The 20513-nt window shown below is 43.2% G+C and overlaps 1 protein-coding gene across 7 annotated transcripts in view; it reads right to left on the reverse strand.

Annotated features, from left to right (window-relative positions):
* LOC146829259 (muscleblind-like protein 3) overlaps nt 1-20513 on the reverse strand; it is a 504035-nt gene that overhangs the window by 333466 nt on the left and 150056 nt on the right. For all 7 annotated transcript variants that reach the window (XR_014962213.1, XR_014962212.1, XR_014962214.1 and 4 more), the window contains exon 2: nt 23-918. Coding sequence is in view for 4 of the 7 variants with exons in the window: in XM_085607894.1 (XP_085464020.1) it covers nt 23-196 (174 nt within the window). In the remaining 3 variants the exon portion in view is untranslated. The remainder of the gene's footprint in view (nt 1-22; nt 919-20513) is intronic.

Below are 20513 nucleotides of genomic sequence, written 5' to 3' on the forward strand. Positions count from 1 at the left end.
ACATAAATTATACTGCTCTTACCTTCAGAGAATCAAAGCAGGCAATAACTCGACCATTGTCCACATGGCAACTCCGTGACGGATGGGCAAACTTGCATTCTGCATCGGATCGAGAACAAGTACCTCTCTGAAATTCTCGACAGACCTCCAGTGTCAGCCATTTTGTATCACGGACCAGGGAGACGTTAACAGCCATATTAAAAACGAATTTATAAAGCAGGCAATCACACCCTTTCAAAGGCCAGTGTTACCGCTTTTAATAAGGGCAGCGTGAATCCGAGTTAAAAGTAAAACAACTAAAGTGTTGCTTTGGTAAAAATTTCAATGGGTAAGCACTTAGGTTTTCATGTAATAAAATTGTACTAATTAAAACAATAATTAAACGTTGAGCCAATCACAAAATATAAATCTTATAGCTGCAAATCAAATTAGAGGCCAGCTCTTAAAAGTGCAATTGTTGAACTTCAGATCGAAGAGTTGTTTGCGTGCCACTGCCGAAGAAGTTACTGGAAAATTAGCTGGCAGGCTTTCAAAGAGATTCTGTGCTCTCCAGATAATGGTTTCAATTATTCTTGCGAAAAAAAGCAGAAGTCGTTGGCAGAGAGAGCTTCAGTTTTTGCAATGGACGTTTTGAGCAGGAAGAAACTTTTTCTTTCTTTGTATTTCCGAATAATTCTAATCACATCGTTCACATAAGCAAAAAATATGTGATCACTGCCAACAAAATGCGTTTGTAATAAATATTTTAGCAAAGTGGCTAGGTACACTGACTGCTGGAGTAAAAAAAAGGATGGATGAAATGCCGTCTGGTTATGAACTGCAAGCAGTGCCAAATTAAATATGTATATTTAAAATGAAACGAAGGATTAGACAGACATCCAAGCAGATGTGGCTTCAGAAAAGGCACTTTTCAGCAACCTGCAAGAGAAAGAAAAAGAACGTCAGCCAAGAAGATGGCCATGGCCCCAGCCATACACTCAATTTATGAAGAAACTGTATTCATTTCGGACAGGAAGCCTCGGGGAACTGACAGTGCAGCAAGTGCAGTCAGCCATTGTAGAGAAAGGGCATTCTCCACGCGAAGCTGCGCGTGTTAAGGGCAGAAGCCAGTTAAATTAATCGTTGCATCAGAGCGCGGGGCGGCCACCCAATAAAAGTGTTTGTTTCACAGGGAGACCTGGCAGACGCTCCCGTCTGTGCCCGATGAACAGAAAACGCTACTTATAAGCCTGACAGGACTGTCCGGGGCGTGTAATGTGCGTTTAAGCGTTTCATAGATGGGACAGGCCACAGGGGCACCTCGCTGCAGGCTGCTAACAGTGATATATTTCATTCTAACTGTGCATTTATACCTAGTACATTTATCAAACAAAGGCTGAAAGGTATGCCACTGGCAGCGAACACATTGTAATTGCCCACCAAATACGCGCGTCTATGCCTTATTTATTTTACTAAACGGGTCTGTGCTACAGCAACCCAAATCTAACCAGGCAGAGAAACGGCACAGAGTGGCTCAGGGTGGAGTGCACGGACTGTAGGCTGATTTCCAGACAAAGGAAAAAATATGCCTCCTTCTTTTTTCATCACTACATTACAAGTCTTAAAGAGACAGTCGGTGAGAAGAGCAGACTCTCTTTTAATTACGTTGATACAGATGCAAGGCATCGGAAACCTGCAGGCGCCCTGCCCACATACTAATCACAACCGATCATGAAAGTACATGTCTTAAACCACTGCTACCAAGCAACGACTTCAGCAACGGGCAACCAAACAAAAAGGCACAGACCACGCCTGCTGCTGATTTCTAAAGTGCTGTGGAAAGCAAAAAGAATGGTCTTCATGCAATATAACCTAACAATGTTTAGAAATCCGGGAAAGTATGATTCATGTTTATCATATTTATGATGTTTATTCACGTGGGGTATTAGAAGGAAGGCACTTACGAGAGCACCTCAGTAATGGCCAGGTTGACCCCTAGTCTGAGTTGCTTTTTGGGTCCTAGTGACTAAACTCAGGTTACCCTCACTTGCACTAGATGTTGCAAAAGCACTTCATTGTAGATTGATTGCATAACCCGATTGCTAGGGAAGGATCCTAAGGTCAAACCTGTGACATCTTCTGTTAGATGCTTTTATTATTGTTTTAATTCTTTTTTATATTTTACACTAGCTTTTAACCAATAAATCCTATTTTTAAGTGTATGAAAGATTTTATGATGTATAACTCTCAATTGGCTGTTGCCGAACAGATATGGTATCAATTTACCGGCTGATACATGTGCTTGTCTTCAATTTTATTTGTTGTGGGTGGTTGAATTGAGCACCCTATGTAAATTGTTTTCCATACTGGTCCAACATGTATTTAGCCATGTAGGCAACTTGCCGCCAAATAACAATCTTGTGATTCAAGTTTTCGCATGTCTATTGCTGGATGCCCTGAGCGACTTCTTTCTTGCTTACATTTTTAACTGTGTTTTATTACGTATGTATTTTTTTAGCTTTTATGACTTGAATAGTCAAAATAAAGCTTAAATGATGATGATTCAAGTTTGTCGGCTACTATACACATTATATAGAAACAAGTAAAATAAAATCAGAGCTTGAATACTGGAGTAAACTGCACATACCACACACACAGCATGAAGGATCAATACTGCGCATTACTTCTATGATTTCCAAAGACCACTGTGCACAGCACCATTAGGAGCTCAATGCAAAGTGAGGTCACTGACTGGGAACGTCACCTGACATGGAAGAACTGACCATATTTTGGCAAAGAAGCACAATGCAATTACTGTGTCTTTCATGATACCTGACAGCTTAAACTCTAAAGCGTTCCTCCAATCATGGGCCTACTGTACTACTAAATGTTTTTATGATGGCAAACTTTTCACTGGTAAAAACGATTTCTACAATGCACTAAAGGTATTTTAGAAGTCTGTGAATGCTAACCAACTCCTAACACAGCTTTGCAACTCTATATGGAATGGCTATTTGGAAGGGGCATGTTTTATGAGTCTCTTCCAAATAGTAATTTGGTATGAGATATTGTACCAATGTGTGGCAACCAAAGCCAGTCGTAAAACATTGAGAAATTGCCAACTTCTGAGTTAGGATTGTAAGGCATTCACAAAGATTTAGGGGCCCCTTTCATTCCTTTCCCCTTTTAAATGTAAAATATAGAGGTTGTTAGGGAGTAGGAGATTACTGCATACTCCCCCAAAAACGTATATTTTAAAAGTGATTTTCTTTATTTTTAAGTGCAACTGTTGTACATAAGGAGAAAGGAGCATTTAAAACGGTTTACCTTTTTTTCAATGTGATCATGGATATGATGATCCACTGACCCTAGCAGACCACCATTCTAGTGGTGGCCACCAATCAGGGTGAGTTGCAATTTGCGACCTACTTCATGAATATAAATGAGATGGGTCACAAACTGCAACTCACACCTATCCAGAATTTTAACTGACCTAGTAGTATGTAGGCCAGTTCGTAACATTATTTACTTGTTCCAAACATACTGGTTGCAAATTGCTACCCGTTTTTTGCAACAACGTTTTACCATATTGGGCCTCAAGTTTCACTCTTAGAAACTACCCCAGAATTGGTTCGAGGTGAAAGAGACCACACCGTGATTGTTTATTTGCAGTTTTATATAGCCTTTTTCGGACACTGGTGTTTGTTGGAGGTGAAACGGTAAAATGGTACTAACACCTGGTGTCGTGTATGTAGAGCACTTCACATGAAGTCTCGTGGGTGTGCTATTATACTGTTACACTGCAATAAGGGTACAAGCTTCACTTCTAAAGTATTGTATTTTAAGATACATAACAGGATGGGGGAGGCTGCCATAACCAAGAACTCCTAATATGAGGAGTTGTAGTTTCATCACCAGGTACCAAAACACTGAGGTCCCAATACATCTACTATCAGAAAGTCTGTCTTGGGCCCTGGTGCTCAGCATAGAAGCATGCAGTCTGACTGCTACAATTGTGCAGCGCTGGTCACCGGTCTACTGCCTCCCGGGCAGTGTGGAGGTGGACTGTTTTTAGTACATCACTTCAGGAGTTCTGAGAGTCAGAGATGAGTGGGCTGGGACAGGCCTTGCCAGGATTTATATTTTGCTAATGGAGAGGTTTCAGTTTTTGGCGGCAGGGATTGGCACAGGGCAGGTGACAGTGTATTCCAGATACTTAAAGAAATCTCTGATAAAGATGTTGACATGGGTTGCTCATTAAGGAAGTACAAGGCTTTTGAGAGGATGTCTTGCCCAGCTGTGCAAGTAACAGATGTCTCCAGAGACACTAAGCTTGTCAAAGATGTATCTGGTAACGGGTGGCAGGCAAGTTTCTGAGAGTGAAGTGGGTCCACTTGAACAAGCACTGGGCTTCACAAGTAAACCAGTCCAACAACCATAGGCTGGGGTGAGCAGATCAATGCATGCACAACTTCATCCGGGATTCAACCTGTTGTATGCTTCAAGTGGGTGTGTCCACCTGTGTGCTGGGCTTTGAAGTCATTGATATCAGCCAAAATCAAAGTGTGCACTAAATTGCACATGTGCATATTAGAGATGCAATTCTTCAGGAAAAGTAGCCAGTGTTGGCCCCTTTGTGTAGACACCTCCATGCAGTCTGCTTTCCACTTAGAAATCCTGCAGTTTGCTGTTTGGAACTAAGGTTGAAGAAATCCTATTGGCAGCCATCATTAGTAGCCACTGCTGGGCTGCAATTTAAGATTATGGTGGGAATTTTCTGTTATTTATTTGTTATGTTTATCAACAACGCTCTGGTGTATTGCAATAAGGCCACATATGCTGATCTGCACCAGAGCCCCAAGACATTTGCTTTCTTCCTTGACACAATCAGCATCCCCAAAGGCACTCTATAAGCTGCCAGCATGAATCAGACAGCATTCAAAAACTAGACACTGTTACATAAAGTGAGCTGCAAGGAGCAATGTATTAAGTTCAGAAGACACACGGGCGCGCCCTATGCATTCACTGCAACACTTTATAAACACCGACCACAACTTTACATATCCCACGCACCAGCTCTGTGACAGTAGCTCAGTGCATCTGTATGCTGTAACACAACAGCACCCCGGTACAATTCTCTGTTACTCCATGGAGATCACTTTGTCCTTGCATAGTCTTTGAATAGGGTGTTTACCAGAGGTCACCTGTGAGATGGGTGCACAGTGCGTTCATATGCAGTAATATGACAAAGCCCCAGTGTCGCACTCAATTTGCACAGGGTCATAACTTGGAACCGATGAGGCAGTAATCTGTGATTTCTCCATTTATTCAAGATTTACTATTGTAATAATACTGAATGTCACATTTATATCATATTCATAAATGTGTTCCATGCCGTGGTAGGACTCCATTTTCAATAACACCAGTGCCATATAGAGACATCAAGTCCTGTATTATCCATGAATGACAGCTAAAACCCAGGGCTTCAAGTGGGATGCAAAAACTGGGGGCCTCTCAAAGGGGCGTGGCCGATGTAATTAAGGGCGTGGTTAAAAAAACACCCAAGTAAAAATCTGTGCTCAGCATAGTGTGCCGCCCGACTGGTGTTTCGCAGATTCTGTCAGTGCATCCAGATATATAATTCATCAAGTAACGTTGCACCTACAACAACCCCGGACTATTGGCGTTGGCAATGGTTGTTAGTTGCATAAGATAAATAAGTACTAACTATGCATTCGTTGTATAAATGCTTCCGTTCTGAAATGATGAGACTGTGGACGAACTATAACGAGTCTCTTTGACGTTACATCAAAGACAGTAAAAGTGGTGCTGCTGCAGAGTTAAGATTATTTTTTTCACCCTAATGGTGAGAGTAAAAAAACGGAGAGCCCAACAGGGACCCGTCTCGGCACCTGCTTTTTAGAAATGCCGCAGCACCGGCTGGACCCGGCCCACCTAAAGCCCTGGCTATGCATTGATTATCTTTCCAGAGTGTCTTTTATGTAACGTAAACTCAATGCCAAGATAATGTAGCCCTTTCAGAAAGTGATGCTCCCCACAACATACACTAAGCATGTATGCCTCACATGTGAGGGACTTGGAAGTCAGTGTAGTGAGCGCGGATAAATAAAAAAAATCGGGTAGTCACTTTCTATTACCGAAATATAAACGCATCTCGGAAATTGCGATTTCCTTTACCTCCCAGTAAACGCCACGGGCCTCGTAAGTTGAAAGCAAGGACACGGGGTATCTAAATGGAAGCTGCTCTTAATCACGCCCTGAACCTTTCGGTGCGTCTCAGAAGGACAGTCTGGTTTCAGGCAAGAGCCAGCCGGACACGTTTCACATGTGCCCATCCACCAACCTCGTCATCTCCGTGCCACTTCCGATGCAAAACGGGGACAAGGGGGCTGGCCATGGTAGCACGCCACACGTTACAAAAGACGCAGCGAGCGGAAAAGCCTGTCCCAAATCTACGATGAGTCAGTGTTTAATTCGTATTTACCGGGTGCAGCTGTGCCACACCCCATCCTCTGGTGGTACACTACCCTCTCCCTGGGTGCGACCGCAACAAGACAGCACAAGTTAGCAGTAGGCGCGGTGCAGCTTTTTGGGAAATTGGGCACGGGAGTGAGCAAAGCGCTGCGAAGAAAGCAAAGCTTCTGTGTGTGCTTTAACCACGGCTCTCTATGAATTCATTGGCATCGCTAATGCAGTGGAGTCTAGAAACAATCAGGGCTGTTTTTGAACAAGGACCACAATTTTGAGATTTACAAATGTGAAACTTGGAAAAATAATGAAGAGCAAGCACTAACTAGGCCAGTAGTTCGGCTTTTTCTATAGTGTACGCCCAGTGAGTCACAAAACACAATGAAGGGCGGGCCCATGTGCACACAAGCAGATCGCCTATGTGCCTACAGCCGTTTTATCGACCTTCAGCAGACATACACGCATGCACCCATGTACACAGAACAAGAAACATGCAGCCCTTCATGCACATGGACCCACAGTGGTACATAACCCTAGGAGAGTAGATAATGAAACATAACAAAACACCACACACCAGCAGGAGGCCCAGGTTGATGTATATACTGGAGCACAGGAAAATGTGCTCACATTGGAGCCCAAGAGGAAGCGCGCAGGGGGGGGGGGGGTGTATGGGGGGCATTAGTTTATAAACAAGCGTGGTGCACAAGGCAATTGGGAGAGAGAGAGAGAGCGAGAGCACAGGGAGATGTGTACCAGGAGGGTATTGGAAGATGTGCCATATGGAAGCACAGTGTAATGTACCTAAACTTTTTCTTAGGAGTCCGAAGTCTGCCCCCCCACCCCCCGCCCCCTTAGTGGCACAGCCCACTTTCACTACTGCCACTGCCTGCACTGAGAACACCGAGCCAGGTTGTGAACAACCAATGAGAGCGAGCGAGCCAGTTTCCCACTGTGGTCTTCACCGCCTATAAAATGTTTCCATTGGCCCTTTTCATATTTTAAAGGGTAATTCCTCAAAATATTTTCCCATAGAATTAGAACTTCAACTGGCGCATGCCTGGCCACCGTTCTGCAGAGGCCAGGGATAGGATGAGCCCGTAGTAAGAGCACATTCAATTCATGACAATGACTGACAGTGGCACTGTCAGAATCTCGGGCTGCCTTCAGCCTCACCTCCAGAGGGCGCAGTGCTGCTGTCATGAACACCAGTGCAGCCCCATACCTAAAGCAACTCACTCACAGTATGCGCTCGCATGAAACACTCACCCGCAGAAACAAAACGCCTGGGAAAAGAAACACTGTTAAGAGATAGGCAACATATCCCACACAACATGAAGAGAAAGTGTGAAATGTAACAGAGAACGCATCACATTACCTAAACAATTCTCGCATACATTGTCTACAAATAAATCATTGTCCCTGCCTGAGAGTTAAGCACTTGAAAGACAGGGTCAATTTCAAAGTCTGTTTTAAAATACAGCCGATGCTAACTACTCACCGATGCTAACTACTCACCGCATATCAACCCCTGACTCACACACAGTCACACTGACATTTGTTCTCTTTCTCTCTCGTTACTCCTCATTCTCGCGTCACATGCTGCCATAAGAGACAGACAATTAGTGTTGAGTAAACAGCGCCAGTCATGCACTGTTTACACAAAACTAACGGGCTGTAGAAAAGCAGCGGTGTGTGTGGGGGGGGGGGAGGATTGTGAAGTGAATCCTAGTCCTCATGCTGGCGAGCCCCACCGCCACACACTGGTACAAATTAACCACTGAATGTACCTCTGGGGAGCACTTGATGATGCGCCTCCTTGGAACACTGAGTGGCGTGCCTCGTGGCAGCGCCTGGTGCTGTACATCAAGGCACTGGATGATGTTGTTCAGGGCCATGGGTTGTAGGCATTAGCGTCTCTGTGATTTGCAGTGAGGGACACTGTGAAGTCAGAAGTTGTATGAACAAATGTGCACTTCAATGTGCACTTCAATGTACTGTAGTTAGTCACACAGGGTGTTATCAAAAAGGGCTCAAATTCAACGTGTCCTATTTTTTAGGTCGAACCTAGGCAGTGCATGCACTGCTCTGCGAGACATGCTGTATTAGAGTATGGACTTGAAGCCCCGCCTACTATCCCCCCATATTTTTCATTGGCTTGTGTAATTGTCTTTCGTAAACGCTGGCTTCTAATTCATGAATAGGCTTGTTAGTCCCTCCTTGGTACCGCCTTGTCTTCATTTGTAACCTCCTATGAGGACTGGTCCTTTTACTTCAGTTGTTACACGGTATGTCTTATTTAGTTGGAAAGCACTATTTTCTTTAATGAGTTGCTCCTACTGCAGGTATGACATGCTTTCCTGCAACATACAGCGCGCCTTGTGCACTTTCACTTTCCAAGCAGCCCGGGACAACGGCGCCGCTTCTTTGAAGTGAAATAGGTCTCGCATCTACAAGAATTTGAGCTACTGGCTCAATGCCTTTTTAGGTCTCGGCTAGGCAGCGCATGCGCTGTCTCGTCGAGAGATGCTGTATTCAGTATTGTGGGGGGATGCTCCGCCCACTTTCCTTCTATGTTTTTCATGTTTTTCATTGGCTTCAATTTTAAATGCTGCCTTCTGACTGGTTTTCCACTTGTTAGTCCCTCCTCCCGACGGCCATGGCGTAATTTGTGCACATCCGAGGCTATTGGCCCCTTTACTGAAACATTATTTTATGCCCTATGCCCCCCCCTGCAGTTTGTCACTTCTCGACCCCCATCACACCCTCTACTCCTGTTCTTGCCTTCTTAAATGGCCACTCTCTCATTTGTAATGCAATACCTCTTGCGTAAATGTGAGCCGTATTGCATTGCAAATGCTTGTTTTTAAAGTAGTGCGCATTAACATGCACGCGCTCCTTTATATCGCATGCATGCGCCAAAAGTCTAGCACGAGCATAAACAGGAAGTAATGTGGATAGGAGGGTGTTTGATTTCCGTGCATTGCAAATGCTTGTTTAACAAACATGGAGACCACTGCTGCTTTGGGGCTATGTTGTTTCCGGGATGTTACCTTCTGGAAGGAAGTCCATGTCCTTTATTGGTGGCACCCACACCTCACCACTACCCGGGCGATTACTTTATACAAGCTCAGCTCACGTTGCATTGTGGGAGTTGCAGTTTCGCTTTAATAGCTGCTGTCCCCACTTATCTCCCAGCTCCACCATTGCCATCAACAAGGCAGGCTCCCTGGAGCCCGAGCCATGCCGCAGCGAGTGGGCACAAAGGAGTTGCCTTAATTCCCTCCGCATCACCCCACAAACACTTTATTACATAAATCGGAGCTCTCCGGCTCCGGGAGGCCGTTAGTCCCGCAGGGCATGAAAGCAGTCGCCGTGACCGTCTAACTTCAAGCTGCAGGCGATCACCATTGGCTCCTGCCGGGTGGGCAGGACCAGCCAGATGGAGTGCTTCACCAACAACACCTTCTGCAAGGTTTGCAAGTCCACCGTGGGTAAGAGCAGCTCCCAGCCCCGCTCAGCACAGACTGAGACCGTTATCTGACTAATGTTTTTTTTGCTCCTATCCATTCTTTGCCTCCCCCCTCCAATGCCTTCACCCCTAAATTTGTATAATTTTCAGTTGCCTTCCTTAATATGGAATATAGCATATATGTGCACTGTCTTTTTAATTCTCTCTCTCCATTTCCTTCTCAATACAAAGTTGGCCTTGCTTTGCCATGCAGCTGAGCGAGTGTGTTAAGTATTAGGAATTCGTTGTATGTTCACGAACATTTTATTTCTTTTGAGTGTCTTGTTTGATCATTGGTGGTTGGCTTCAGCAGTAACTTACACAGTATCTTGTGATTCTCTTTACAGTTACACTGCCAACATAGGATTATTATAATTAAAATATATAAAACATAAAAACATTTAAACCAAGAACTAGCATAGCTTTTGCATTTATTATTACTATACACAAGAGGGTCTCCGGATTTACAGCTGTGCTACTTTACCTGTGCCCCATCTCTTCCATCTCTCCCTCCCTCGCTCGCCTTATAAGACCCCTCTGTCCTGCTCCCTCTCTCCCGCGCTCTCTCTCGCTGTCCCTCTCCCCTCTCGCTGTCCATCTCCATCTTTCTCTCTCACCTCTCCTTCTTTCTCTCCCTCTCTCTCCTTCTGTCCAGCTCCGTCATTACTCTTTTTTCACCCCCATCATGGCTCTCTGTATTTCGCTCTGCCCCTCAGCCTCTTTTTTTAAAAATTTCTCCCTTGCACCATAATACCTGGGTTCTTGCTTTGGCGGACTCGGAGACATTTAGTTCTCTACAACAGTAACCAAAGATGCCCCCTCTCTTTAATTACCTCTTTTAAATTTCCTCCTTAGGTGTCTTTCTGCATTAACCCCTTTCCAAAACCACCCGTCTCTGGCACCCTTGGCACGCGCACCTCCTTTTAAATACCCCTTCCCTTCTAGCGTCCTTCCTCACACATCTTTCCTTCCAATTCTTCGCCCTTACTAACTGCACACCTGTCCTGTGCCTTTAATCCACACCCTTAAGTCACACCCTCCCTCTGCACCCCCTTGCCCACTGGGCAGCGCTTTTGGACCTCGGGGTCTGTGCTAAATACAATATATGGGACCCATCTTTGCAATAGCTCTCTGGACTTCGCTCTGCCCCTAGGCCTCTTTTTTTTTTTTTTTGTATTTCTCCCTTGCACCACAATACCTGGGATTTTGCTTTGGCGGGCTCAGAGACATTTAGTTCTCTAGAACAGTAGCCAAATATGCCCTCTCGTCCCTCCCTCGTTGCTCCTCTCTCCCTCCAGGCTTCTGGTCCCTCCCTAGTTGCTCCCCTCTCCCCCTGCTTAATTTGAGCCTGTGGTTGAAGCACCCGGGATAACATGCTGCAAGGAAAAGGCGAGACCGATAGCATTGCAAATGCTTGTTGTGTTAATTATCAAAACAGATAAATAAAAGGCATTGCCATTTACAATGCCAATAACTCAAACTCTCACAAATGCGAGACCTATTGCATTGCAAATGGTTGTTTTCTTTGTAGTCTGTCTTGTAGTATTTACTGCATTATATATGTTAAACTACAAGAACAAGATGCAAGTATCTATACACCTACAGATCAAGTCACATATACATATCAACCACAAAAAATAATAGATTTTGTAAGACAAAAATGGCCACTTGAAACCTTTCTAATGTACTGCGGTATTTTGCACTAGACGGTTAGGCAGTTATTTGCAGGCAGCTAAATATTTTAAAGGGTTGGTTCTTTCTGACACTTATGCACATATGTGACAAACAGAAGTCATAGAGGTAGACAACGTACAGGGAAACACCTACACTTTTTAGCTGCAAGAGACCCATCTCATATATTTAAGAACCCGAGCATTGTTGGCCATCCACATTTTGCTAATTAGGATTTTTAAAGTGCAAAACTGCACGTTTCAAAAGTCAGAGTTCTGGTGGCTAAAACGCCATAACAAACTGATGATGTCACATGCGTTATGGGGCACTTGGATAGCTCTGCACATGTATGGAGCAATGGGAAATATAAAAAAAATACATAGGATTGTTATGATTTTGAAAGTGTGATTTGTTTTGGGGATGGTATTTTAAATTCAGTTTTATTTTACAACACAGTCTGAACAAAATGTGTGACGGCTCTTCCTAGAATATTATATTTAGTATTCAAATTACATGAAAATATTGACAGTCCTAATGCAGTAAATCATTCCAATGGGACGTGCAAAGGAGAAGAGATGTAGTGGGCCTTGTAACCATCGGGGAATGCATTGCCCGACACAAATGAATTCCGTGAAGCATGCATTTTTACTAACATAGTAGTGCGACTCCATTCTATGGCCTGTCGCTTTCATACTGCATCCTGCTCAGCCATTAGCAAAGTCAACATCTTCACCTGGAACACCCAAGTCCCTTGTACTTGCATAGCCAAAAGGATCAGGCATATGAATGCCGCACTCAGTTTTTAGAAAAGCAAACCTAACAAGCATTGACAAAAACAATAGATTTGGCCCTGGGAAGCTACTGTGTAAGGAAGTTTTATTTTGTATAGTTAATAAAAACCATTGAATACAACTACCAGCCGTGGTCCGTGCAGGTAACAGCAGTGGGGTCGGTTGGGGAAAGGGGGGGGGGGGAGGGGTATTTTGAGGGACGATGCGGACGGAAATTTAAATAAATAATTAATTTTCCCTCGTCATTATCCGTCGGAATTCTCCCCCACCCAGCCCCACCACTGTTACCTGCACGGGCCGCGGCTGACAATGAACAGCGATAGCAAATCTTACAAAGATAGCAAGTAACACTCAAATAAAACACACAAAACATACTGTTTACATTTATAAATAGGATGATCGGTATTAAAAATCTATACTATTGAACAACTTATATGCAAGTCCGTTTATGGCCTTATGTGGCTCGCTTCTTGTCGTGCATGTTTTGGGCCCATCCTCGTGTTGTGCAGAGGAGTGTTTCTGTCACGGTTTCTGAGAGAGATAAATGCATTTTTTTGTGTTTTTACATGGGAAACCTGCCTGCTCCTGTATGCCTGTGACTTGGAACGAGGGGTGCCTCATTAAGCTATTTGGTATTTAATTTTATCCCCTTGTTTTTGGTTATAAAGTGCCTGCAAACCATGTCCGTTATCTACCCCGATGCCACTGTTCATCTCCCGATGGCTTGTTTTTAATCATAAAGTTCATGTGATTTGTGCAGGGAGCTTTTTAAGGTACATGCTAACCATGCCCATTCTCTGTCCCGATGCCACAGTTTCTTCGATGCCATCTTTAAAAAACGTGTTTCCTGGCATGCAAAGGGGATGGAGGCTCCACTCAACCAAGTGGTTACGGCTTGTCTGCAGGTGAGAGTGTGAAGTTTAGGAAATGTTGGCTTCAGTAACTTTTTTCCTTTGAGCCATGACCGCTGGACATAAGCAAAGGATGTATAATATATTCTCTTGTTTGTATCAGCATAGGCGACAACATGGGTTTAAAGGCAGGCCCTTCCAAGTTGGAATAAGATCTTTGGTGTCTAAATGCTCGAAGCGGTAAGGCATGAACTGATGTTTTATGGCCGGTGAAGAATGGGCAGACATGTTCTCATGGGGTCTCAGGCTTTTAATTACTGTCCAAACATGCCACCTCTTTGAGAAGTGATATTGATCAATTAAATTAGAAAGATATTAGGTTGAAGAGTTGGCTACTCAACAAAATACTGCTGTCTCCATGTTACTGGCTCATGCGTATCGTATGCCTAGTTGATCTAGTGCCTGTAAGTATTCTCCCCAAGAGAGTTTTTGTTTGTTCCTCTGCTGTTACTCAAAGTCCATCTAACACAAATTGCTGCATTGCGTTGATCTGCCCTGGGAAGGCCCTTTGCATTGCACAACAAGCAATTCTCCTACAGTAAGTTATGTTTCTTTGGGCTTTGTCATTGCCTTTGCTCAAAAGCCCAGCACCAGACTGAGTTCTCTCAATTCTACAGACCACACCTGCCCGGTTCTTCATTCTTTATACGAACTACAAAACAATGGAACTCTTTCTAATATGTAATTGTAAAATCTAAAACCATCTCACTTTCTCCAAATATGTTAAATATCGGTTGCCACCTGCCTCAAACATGTAATGAAACACTATCCTTCAAAACAATGAAGTACCCATCTGACCATGCGCAAGTAATCCCCCAGAGCCGAAGTAATGTAGTGGGGTGCCTTGAAATACAGGGAAGGAAAAGGCTTTACTTTTTATATACAATCCTCACACACTCTAGTAGTGCCATGCTTCATTATTGAGGTTCATCCTGGCTGCTAAAATCCAGGATGGGCTGGACTGTATTCTAGGGAGCTCTTTGTATATATATATATTCTTTTTTTGTGACCGAGGGTTAATATTACAAGTAAAAATGACTCATCCACACACAGGTATCCCTATATTCACGAGGTGGATGGGCACTATAAAAATAATTATACGTATATGGGGAGGGGCAGAGAAGTCCAATGGCCCTGGGATCCTCAGCTTGCTAACATGTTTCTGCCCTATTCTTACAGCCAAAATCGGTCCTGGGCATTCGTCAGGACAAAAGGAATGCCAGTGTCTGGGGTGATTCTAAGGTTTATTACACATAAATGGCATGCACATATAATTGCATGCAACAAGAAAGGCTACTTGCCTGCCTGGGGACTGGTACAAAAGTACCAGAAACACCAAACCCATGTGGGTGTATTACACATACCCCACAGGGCGCAGATCCCTGTAGTCAGATAGATTCCAAGGGTCCTGAAATCGCCATGTATCTACTTGGTACCGTACTTCCCAGCTCGCTACTACTAGAGTGAGGGTCGGATATAAAAAGGAAAACCTTTTCCTCCCCTGTATTTCAAGACACTCCACTATGTTACTTCTGCCCTGTGGGTTTACTTGTGCATGGGCAGAGCGGTACTTTATTGTTTTGAAGTTTCACGTTCCGGGAGAATGTATCTGAAACTTCCCCAACTGCTTAGAAGGTTTCCCCTCCCTTCCGGGTGATTTCTTTCCCTCAAAAGAAAATCCCCCTTTTTGTGTCAGTTATGCAACACTTTCCACCTGAACCCCTAACACATCTCCAGGACTGTCTTGGTTCACATCAAAACCTGACCACAAAATTGAAAATGGAACAAAATTAGATACTTGGACAGGGTATGATGGCGGGAGACCTTCACGGTTGCTTACTGTTTGCTTTTACTATATGGTTGTGTGCTGCAATGTCATTTTTACCAGCCAGTGTAGTGCTTACATGGCCAACAATATATAGGTTAAATTATTTTATCATGCCCACAGCCCTGCAGCTAAAGTAAACAGATTACTCTCTGCTACGTGCATTCCGTTAGTGTTGTAAAGAATACATCTTTTTGCCAGCACCACTGTCTCACAAGGCCTCAACTAGAGGACACCACAATCCTTGAAACAAAATGTGTCAGCGCTAACACTATACAATACTATCAGCTCAGGTGACCGTATGGAGAAATTGTCAGCTCAACAGCAGTTTCATTTTGCAATTTCAATGGTTATGAACTCCACCTGTGTTCCTATCTTCTTTGGTGCTAACAACCTGAAAATGGATGAGTGTGTGTGTGTGTGTGTGTGGGGGGGGAGGGGGGGGGGCGGGTCCTGCCAATGCATGTTTAGCAGGAAAAGATTTTTCCTGCTTCATCATTGTGAGTCGAGTCAGAAGACATTGGATAGGAGTAAGTAAGGAGAAAAGAGGACTGGAGCAGTGAGAGGCTGAAACTGAAGACTGGTGACTGAGAATGAGACATGGAATGGCTAAGGACAGAGACAAAGAGGGTCAAGAGTATGGAGAACAGAATGGAAAGTTCAAGGGTGAGACATAAGAGAGCTGAGGTTATAAGCAGACCGAGGCAGAGAAGAATGGAGATAAGAAGTGGTGTGAGTCAGCATGGATTGAAAAGGAGGGACGTCGTGTAGAGAGAAAGCCTGTGACACAGAGGGCTGAGGCAAGCTGAGAGATGAGGGCTGAGTTAAGAGGGACTGTGAAACAGGAGGGCTTAGGAGAAGCGAAATGAGACAAGGGTTTAATGGGCGTGTGACAGGCATGTTCGCTATATTTATTTACCAACCAACAGGCCATCTAGATGTGGTGGTATCCACCCTCTGTGTGCCTTCAGTGAAGGACAGTGACCTGAAGGAGATGTTATGCTGTCACCCATAAAAAAATCTGCAGTGGCTGAGCAGATGGTTCGAGGATTTAATAGACTGATTTCAGCTGCTCCTCTCTGGTTCCTTACAATATGAACAGCTTAGAATAAAATATTATGTAAAACATTTTGAGTTTACTGTAAACTATATGAGCCAGATTCCCTTCATTTTGAGGTAAATAACATAGTTATCGGGTAGTAATGCTTACGTAATGCAACATACACTTCAGAAACCTACTGATGGAGATCTTCACCTGTCCTATATTTTATAGAGGGATCTACTATGTTTACTACTTAGGGCCCGATTCCGATACATCCAAAAAGCAGTCCAACCGAATCGGTTTGGGATGCTTTCCGAACGACTTGGGTTTGGGGAGTCCAACCGACCGATTACGGTGTGTCCGAACACCGTTCAGTCGGTCTCCCACTGACTTCAATGGGAGCCACGCATGGCTTTACTTCGCAAGTCGTTTCTACGACTTGCACTAGATGGCGCCCTGGACTTAGGAATAGTATAAATTACTATTCCTCCTCCAGTTAGCGCAACAGCAGGGAATGTGTTGGATTTCAAATCCAACTCATTCCCTGGTGCTGCGCGCCATCTAGCGCAAGTCGTAGAAACGACTTGCGATGTAATGCCATGCGTGGTAACAACGCAGAGGATGTACCGTCCGCGTTGTAACCTACCAGCGTAGTATTGACAGCGTTGTAAACGCTGTTTCCCGTATGTTATAATTGAATAATAAACTTAATTTAAACATACCATTAAATTGAACTTCTGTTAAAAAAAAATCAAAAATAATTTAAAATAATTCAACATACAAGTTAAAACAAAATTTAATACATATTAAATTAAAAAAAATACATGGGACTGTGGGTCAATATGTTTTAAACGAGATAGTTATAAATTAAATAAATATATTTGAATTAATTCCTTATTTAATACATATTTATTTTCATGCTGTAACGTTTTAGTTTATTAGCTCTGGGTTAATACTAATAGAAATAAATTACATAACACTTATATTTTGTACTAAATATTTTAATATATTTTTGAGGAATAATCAACACTTATATTTTACCCGATAACTTCCCAAAGGGAGATCTCTACTTGAGTGCCAAAAGGTACTATTAATAATTTTATACCCGTAAATCCTGTTGTAAGAGGCTCCAAAAAGGGGTGGAGGCATGCAAGTCTATGCTTAGATGTATATCTAGACTAGGAAATGGTGAATAACAAAACAGGGTTGATTGTATACACCTATGTTAAGTAGCAGATTTACATGAGAGTACATATACATGTGCAAATGAACCTTACTGAATCGACCCCTATATCTGAAGCTATTATCTATTTATCTGTATGAAATAGGATTCCACAATGTTGTGTCTTATCTGCAGGAAGAGAGCATTCACTGAGGGCATTTTTAATGGACTACATCAGTGGTTCTTAACCTTTGGTCCTCAGACCCCCATGGATCCACTACACCTACTGAGGGGTCCATAACTGTGCAGAAAATTAACTAATATTAGCAGATTACTAACGTATATATAAATAAAGAAGCAAAACTGAAAATTGAAAATGTTAAAACTATCTGTAAATGTGAAGACAATTTGAAATCGAAAGCTAAAAATTACGTTTCTAGCTTTAGCTTGAGTCTTGGGAGCACCGCAAGTAGCTGGGGTGCTCCACTATGAGGTAAGGTGGATGCTGGAAGGTGAAGGTGACCGGGGACTGTTAGGTGGAAGCTCTCTTAAGGTGGACGCAGGAGACTGCACCTTATGAAGCAGTTATTAAATGGGTCACAAACATACATTGACTATACTAATGATTGCTGCAATGAGTTTATCAATATAACAATTTCTTCGGTATATTTTTAAAATTGGTAGGTGTTTACATATGTTTTATATTATATGAATAGTTTCTGTATGGCGCATTTGATGTGCATACACTGTAACATTACTTTATAGTATTGAATATACTGCTTTAGTAGGTATATAAAAAGGGGTCTATCTGGGGTGGTATCAAATTGTAATTGCGGGTACCAGAATGTGCTTATTTGTCACACTGCTTGACAGTCGAGCACTGGGCTTCTATTTACACTGTGGGGAGTATCTCTGTCACCTCTCAAGTGCCTCTAGAAAGAATGAGTAAGCTATATTCCTTATGAGCAGAATTTAAAACAATTTCTTTCAACAGGTTGACATCCACAAAATGCATGCTATTACTTGAAATCCTTCAATGAAACTTGTACTTACTTCCATCCCTTAATTGTGCACTGCACCTCTGATTCCCTTTTACCTTCTGCCTGCCTCTTCTGTATACAAACTATTCTAAATCTCATGCCTATCCATCTTAAGCACATTTGGAAACCATAACAATATCTATTAACTCCAGCAAGCAATTGATTCTCACATAGCCCACTCTACTGATTGCATCTTTGTCAATAACGTACCGCAAAGAAACTGGACAGAATGCATGGAATGGGCATGCAAAACTAAACCCAGTGACTAATGGACTGACCACTAAATCAGGGCTCCTGGGTAGCGTGATACTCTCAGTGAAGCGCTTCAATGCCTCGTAAGGGTAGTAAGCGCTTTATATATGCAATTCAAAATACATACAGCAAACAGATGGGTGGCCTCAACTGAAACATTGACAAAAAGGTAGCATGCATTAGCAGTAATAAGACAGTGCTGTGCTAGCACAGCTATTTGTCTTTTAGAATTGAAAAACAGATTTTGATAAGCTCCAACTGCCTCGTTAAAATTAGATTTTTGAGTTCTCTATATTTGTGAATTGATTAAACTATTTCATTATTGGTGTATTTTTTTGATGTATACTTGAACCGTTGGACTCGGACCTGCAAGAGTTGAGCTATTGGCATTGTAAATGACAATGCATTTTATTTATGTTCTTGTTTTTAAAACATAATTAAAAGGCATTGTCATTTACAATGCTAATAGGTTAAACGCTTGCAAATGCGAGACCTATTGCATTCCAAATGCTTGTTGGCTGTGTGAGCACTAAGTGCAAATTTAACATGGACGAAGATGCAGCCTGTGGTGGGGCTACTCTCTTTGCTCTCTCTCGAAATCTCAAGATAACTGGTGTAGTAAAGAGGCTTCTCCCTATATGTTCCCTAGTGTATGCCGCTATGGCTGCCAAGTGGACATTCAGTATCACATATGTGAGGTTCTCATCTAGAAGGTAAGCCAGGCACCTAACGGCAGTACTGCTCTTCCCTGCTGCCCCAGTCAACATATCTGTTCCACTTTACTGAGTATCACTTTCTTGTTGCTGGCCTTCTGACCTCCCTTAGGATTTCCATGCTTCTTTGTGGAAGACCTAAGTGCATGAATTCTAAGTCCTCAAGAAACATGCTGCTTGTCTGAGGCTACCTGGCTCCAGATGGCAGACTCATTTTACTCCATTGTCAGCAGGACCTGAGTGTGTGTTAGTTTTATTACTGACGCCCCCACCCTGTGAGATCTCCATTAGATCGGAGTACCCAGTCTGACTCACTCACCGTGGTGCCTTCAAGATGAGTGTCATGGGTGACTGTACGTGTTTTCCAATGGAACCAAGGGTATTGGGGGAAAAGCAGATGCAAATTTGTCAGTCCATTCTCCTGAGAAGGCATTCCCCCTTGACAGGTGATGTGGGTACCTGGATACATTCCTTTGGCATTCCTTCATTTTTAGTTTTTGCGAATAGGTCGATGTGCCTTCTGCCCCATCTTTGAAACACTTCTTGCATTACCTGATCTTTCAGTACCCATCTTTGTAAGGCATCTTCCTTGTCTGCTTAGTCTGCTTATCTACATGTTTTGTACTCTTGGCAGGTGTACTGCCACCAGGCCTATGTGCCTTTGAATGTCTAATTTCTAGAAGTCCTGAGTCAGTTTGAAAAGCACAAATGATCTTGTTCCCTCCCTGCTTGTTGAGGTAAAACATGGTAGTTAGGTTGTCTGTCTGAATTTGGACTGGTTTCCACTTTTTTTCTGAGCGAGAAAAGGCCTTCAGCAGTAGGATCACTGTTTTGAGTTCCAACACATTTATGTGCTTTACTGATCCTGTAGGGTGCCACATCCCTCTGATGTTCAGGTTTCCCATGTGTGCCCACAACCTTGTGTGAGATGCATCCGTAGTAATGGTCACGGTGGGAGTTGTAAGCTTGAATAGCTTTCTTTCAGTAAAGTTTTTCATGTTTCACCCCATAACTCCTTCTGAACTGTCTGTGTGACAGCCACTAGGTTTTCCCAACTCTGTAAGTTTGGTGATCATTTGCCCAGTATCCACTCTTGGCCGGGGTGCATGTGTAACCTAGTATTTAGGATG

The sequence above is a fragment of the Triturus cristatus genome, chromosome 5_2 (assembly GCF_964204655.1).
Source record: "Triturus cristatus chromosome 5_2, aTriCri1.1, whole genome shotgun sequence".
Taxonomy (NCBI): domain Eukaryota; kingdom Metazoa; phylum Chordata; class Amphibia; order Caudata; family Salamandridae; genus Triturus; species Triturus cristatus.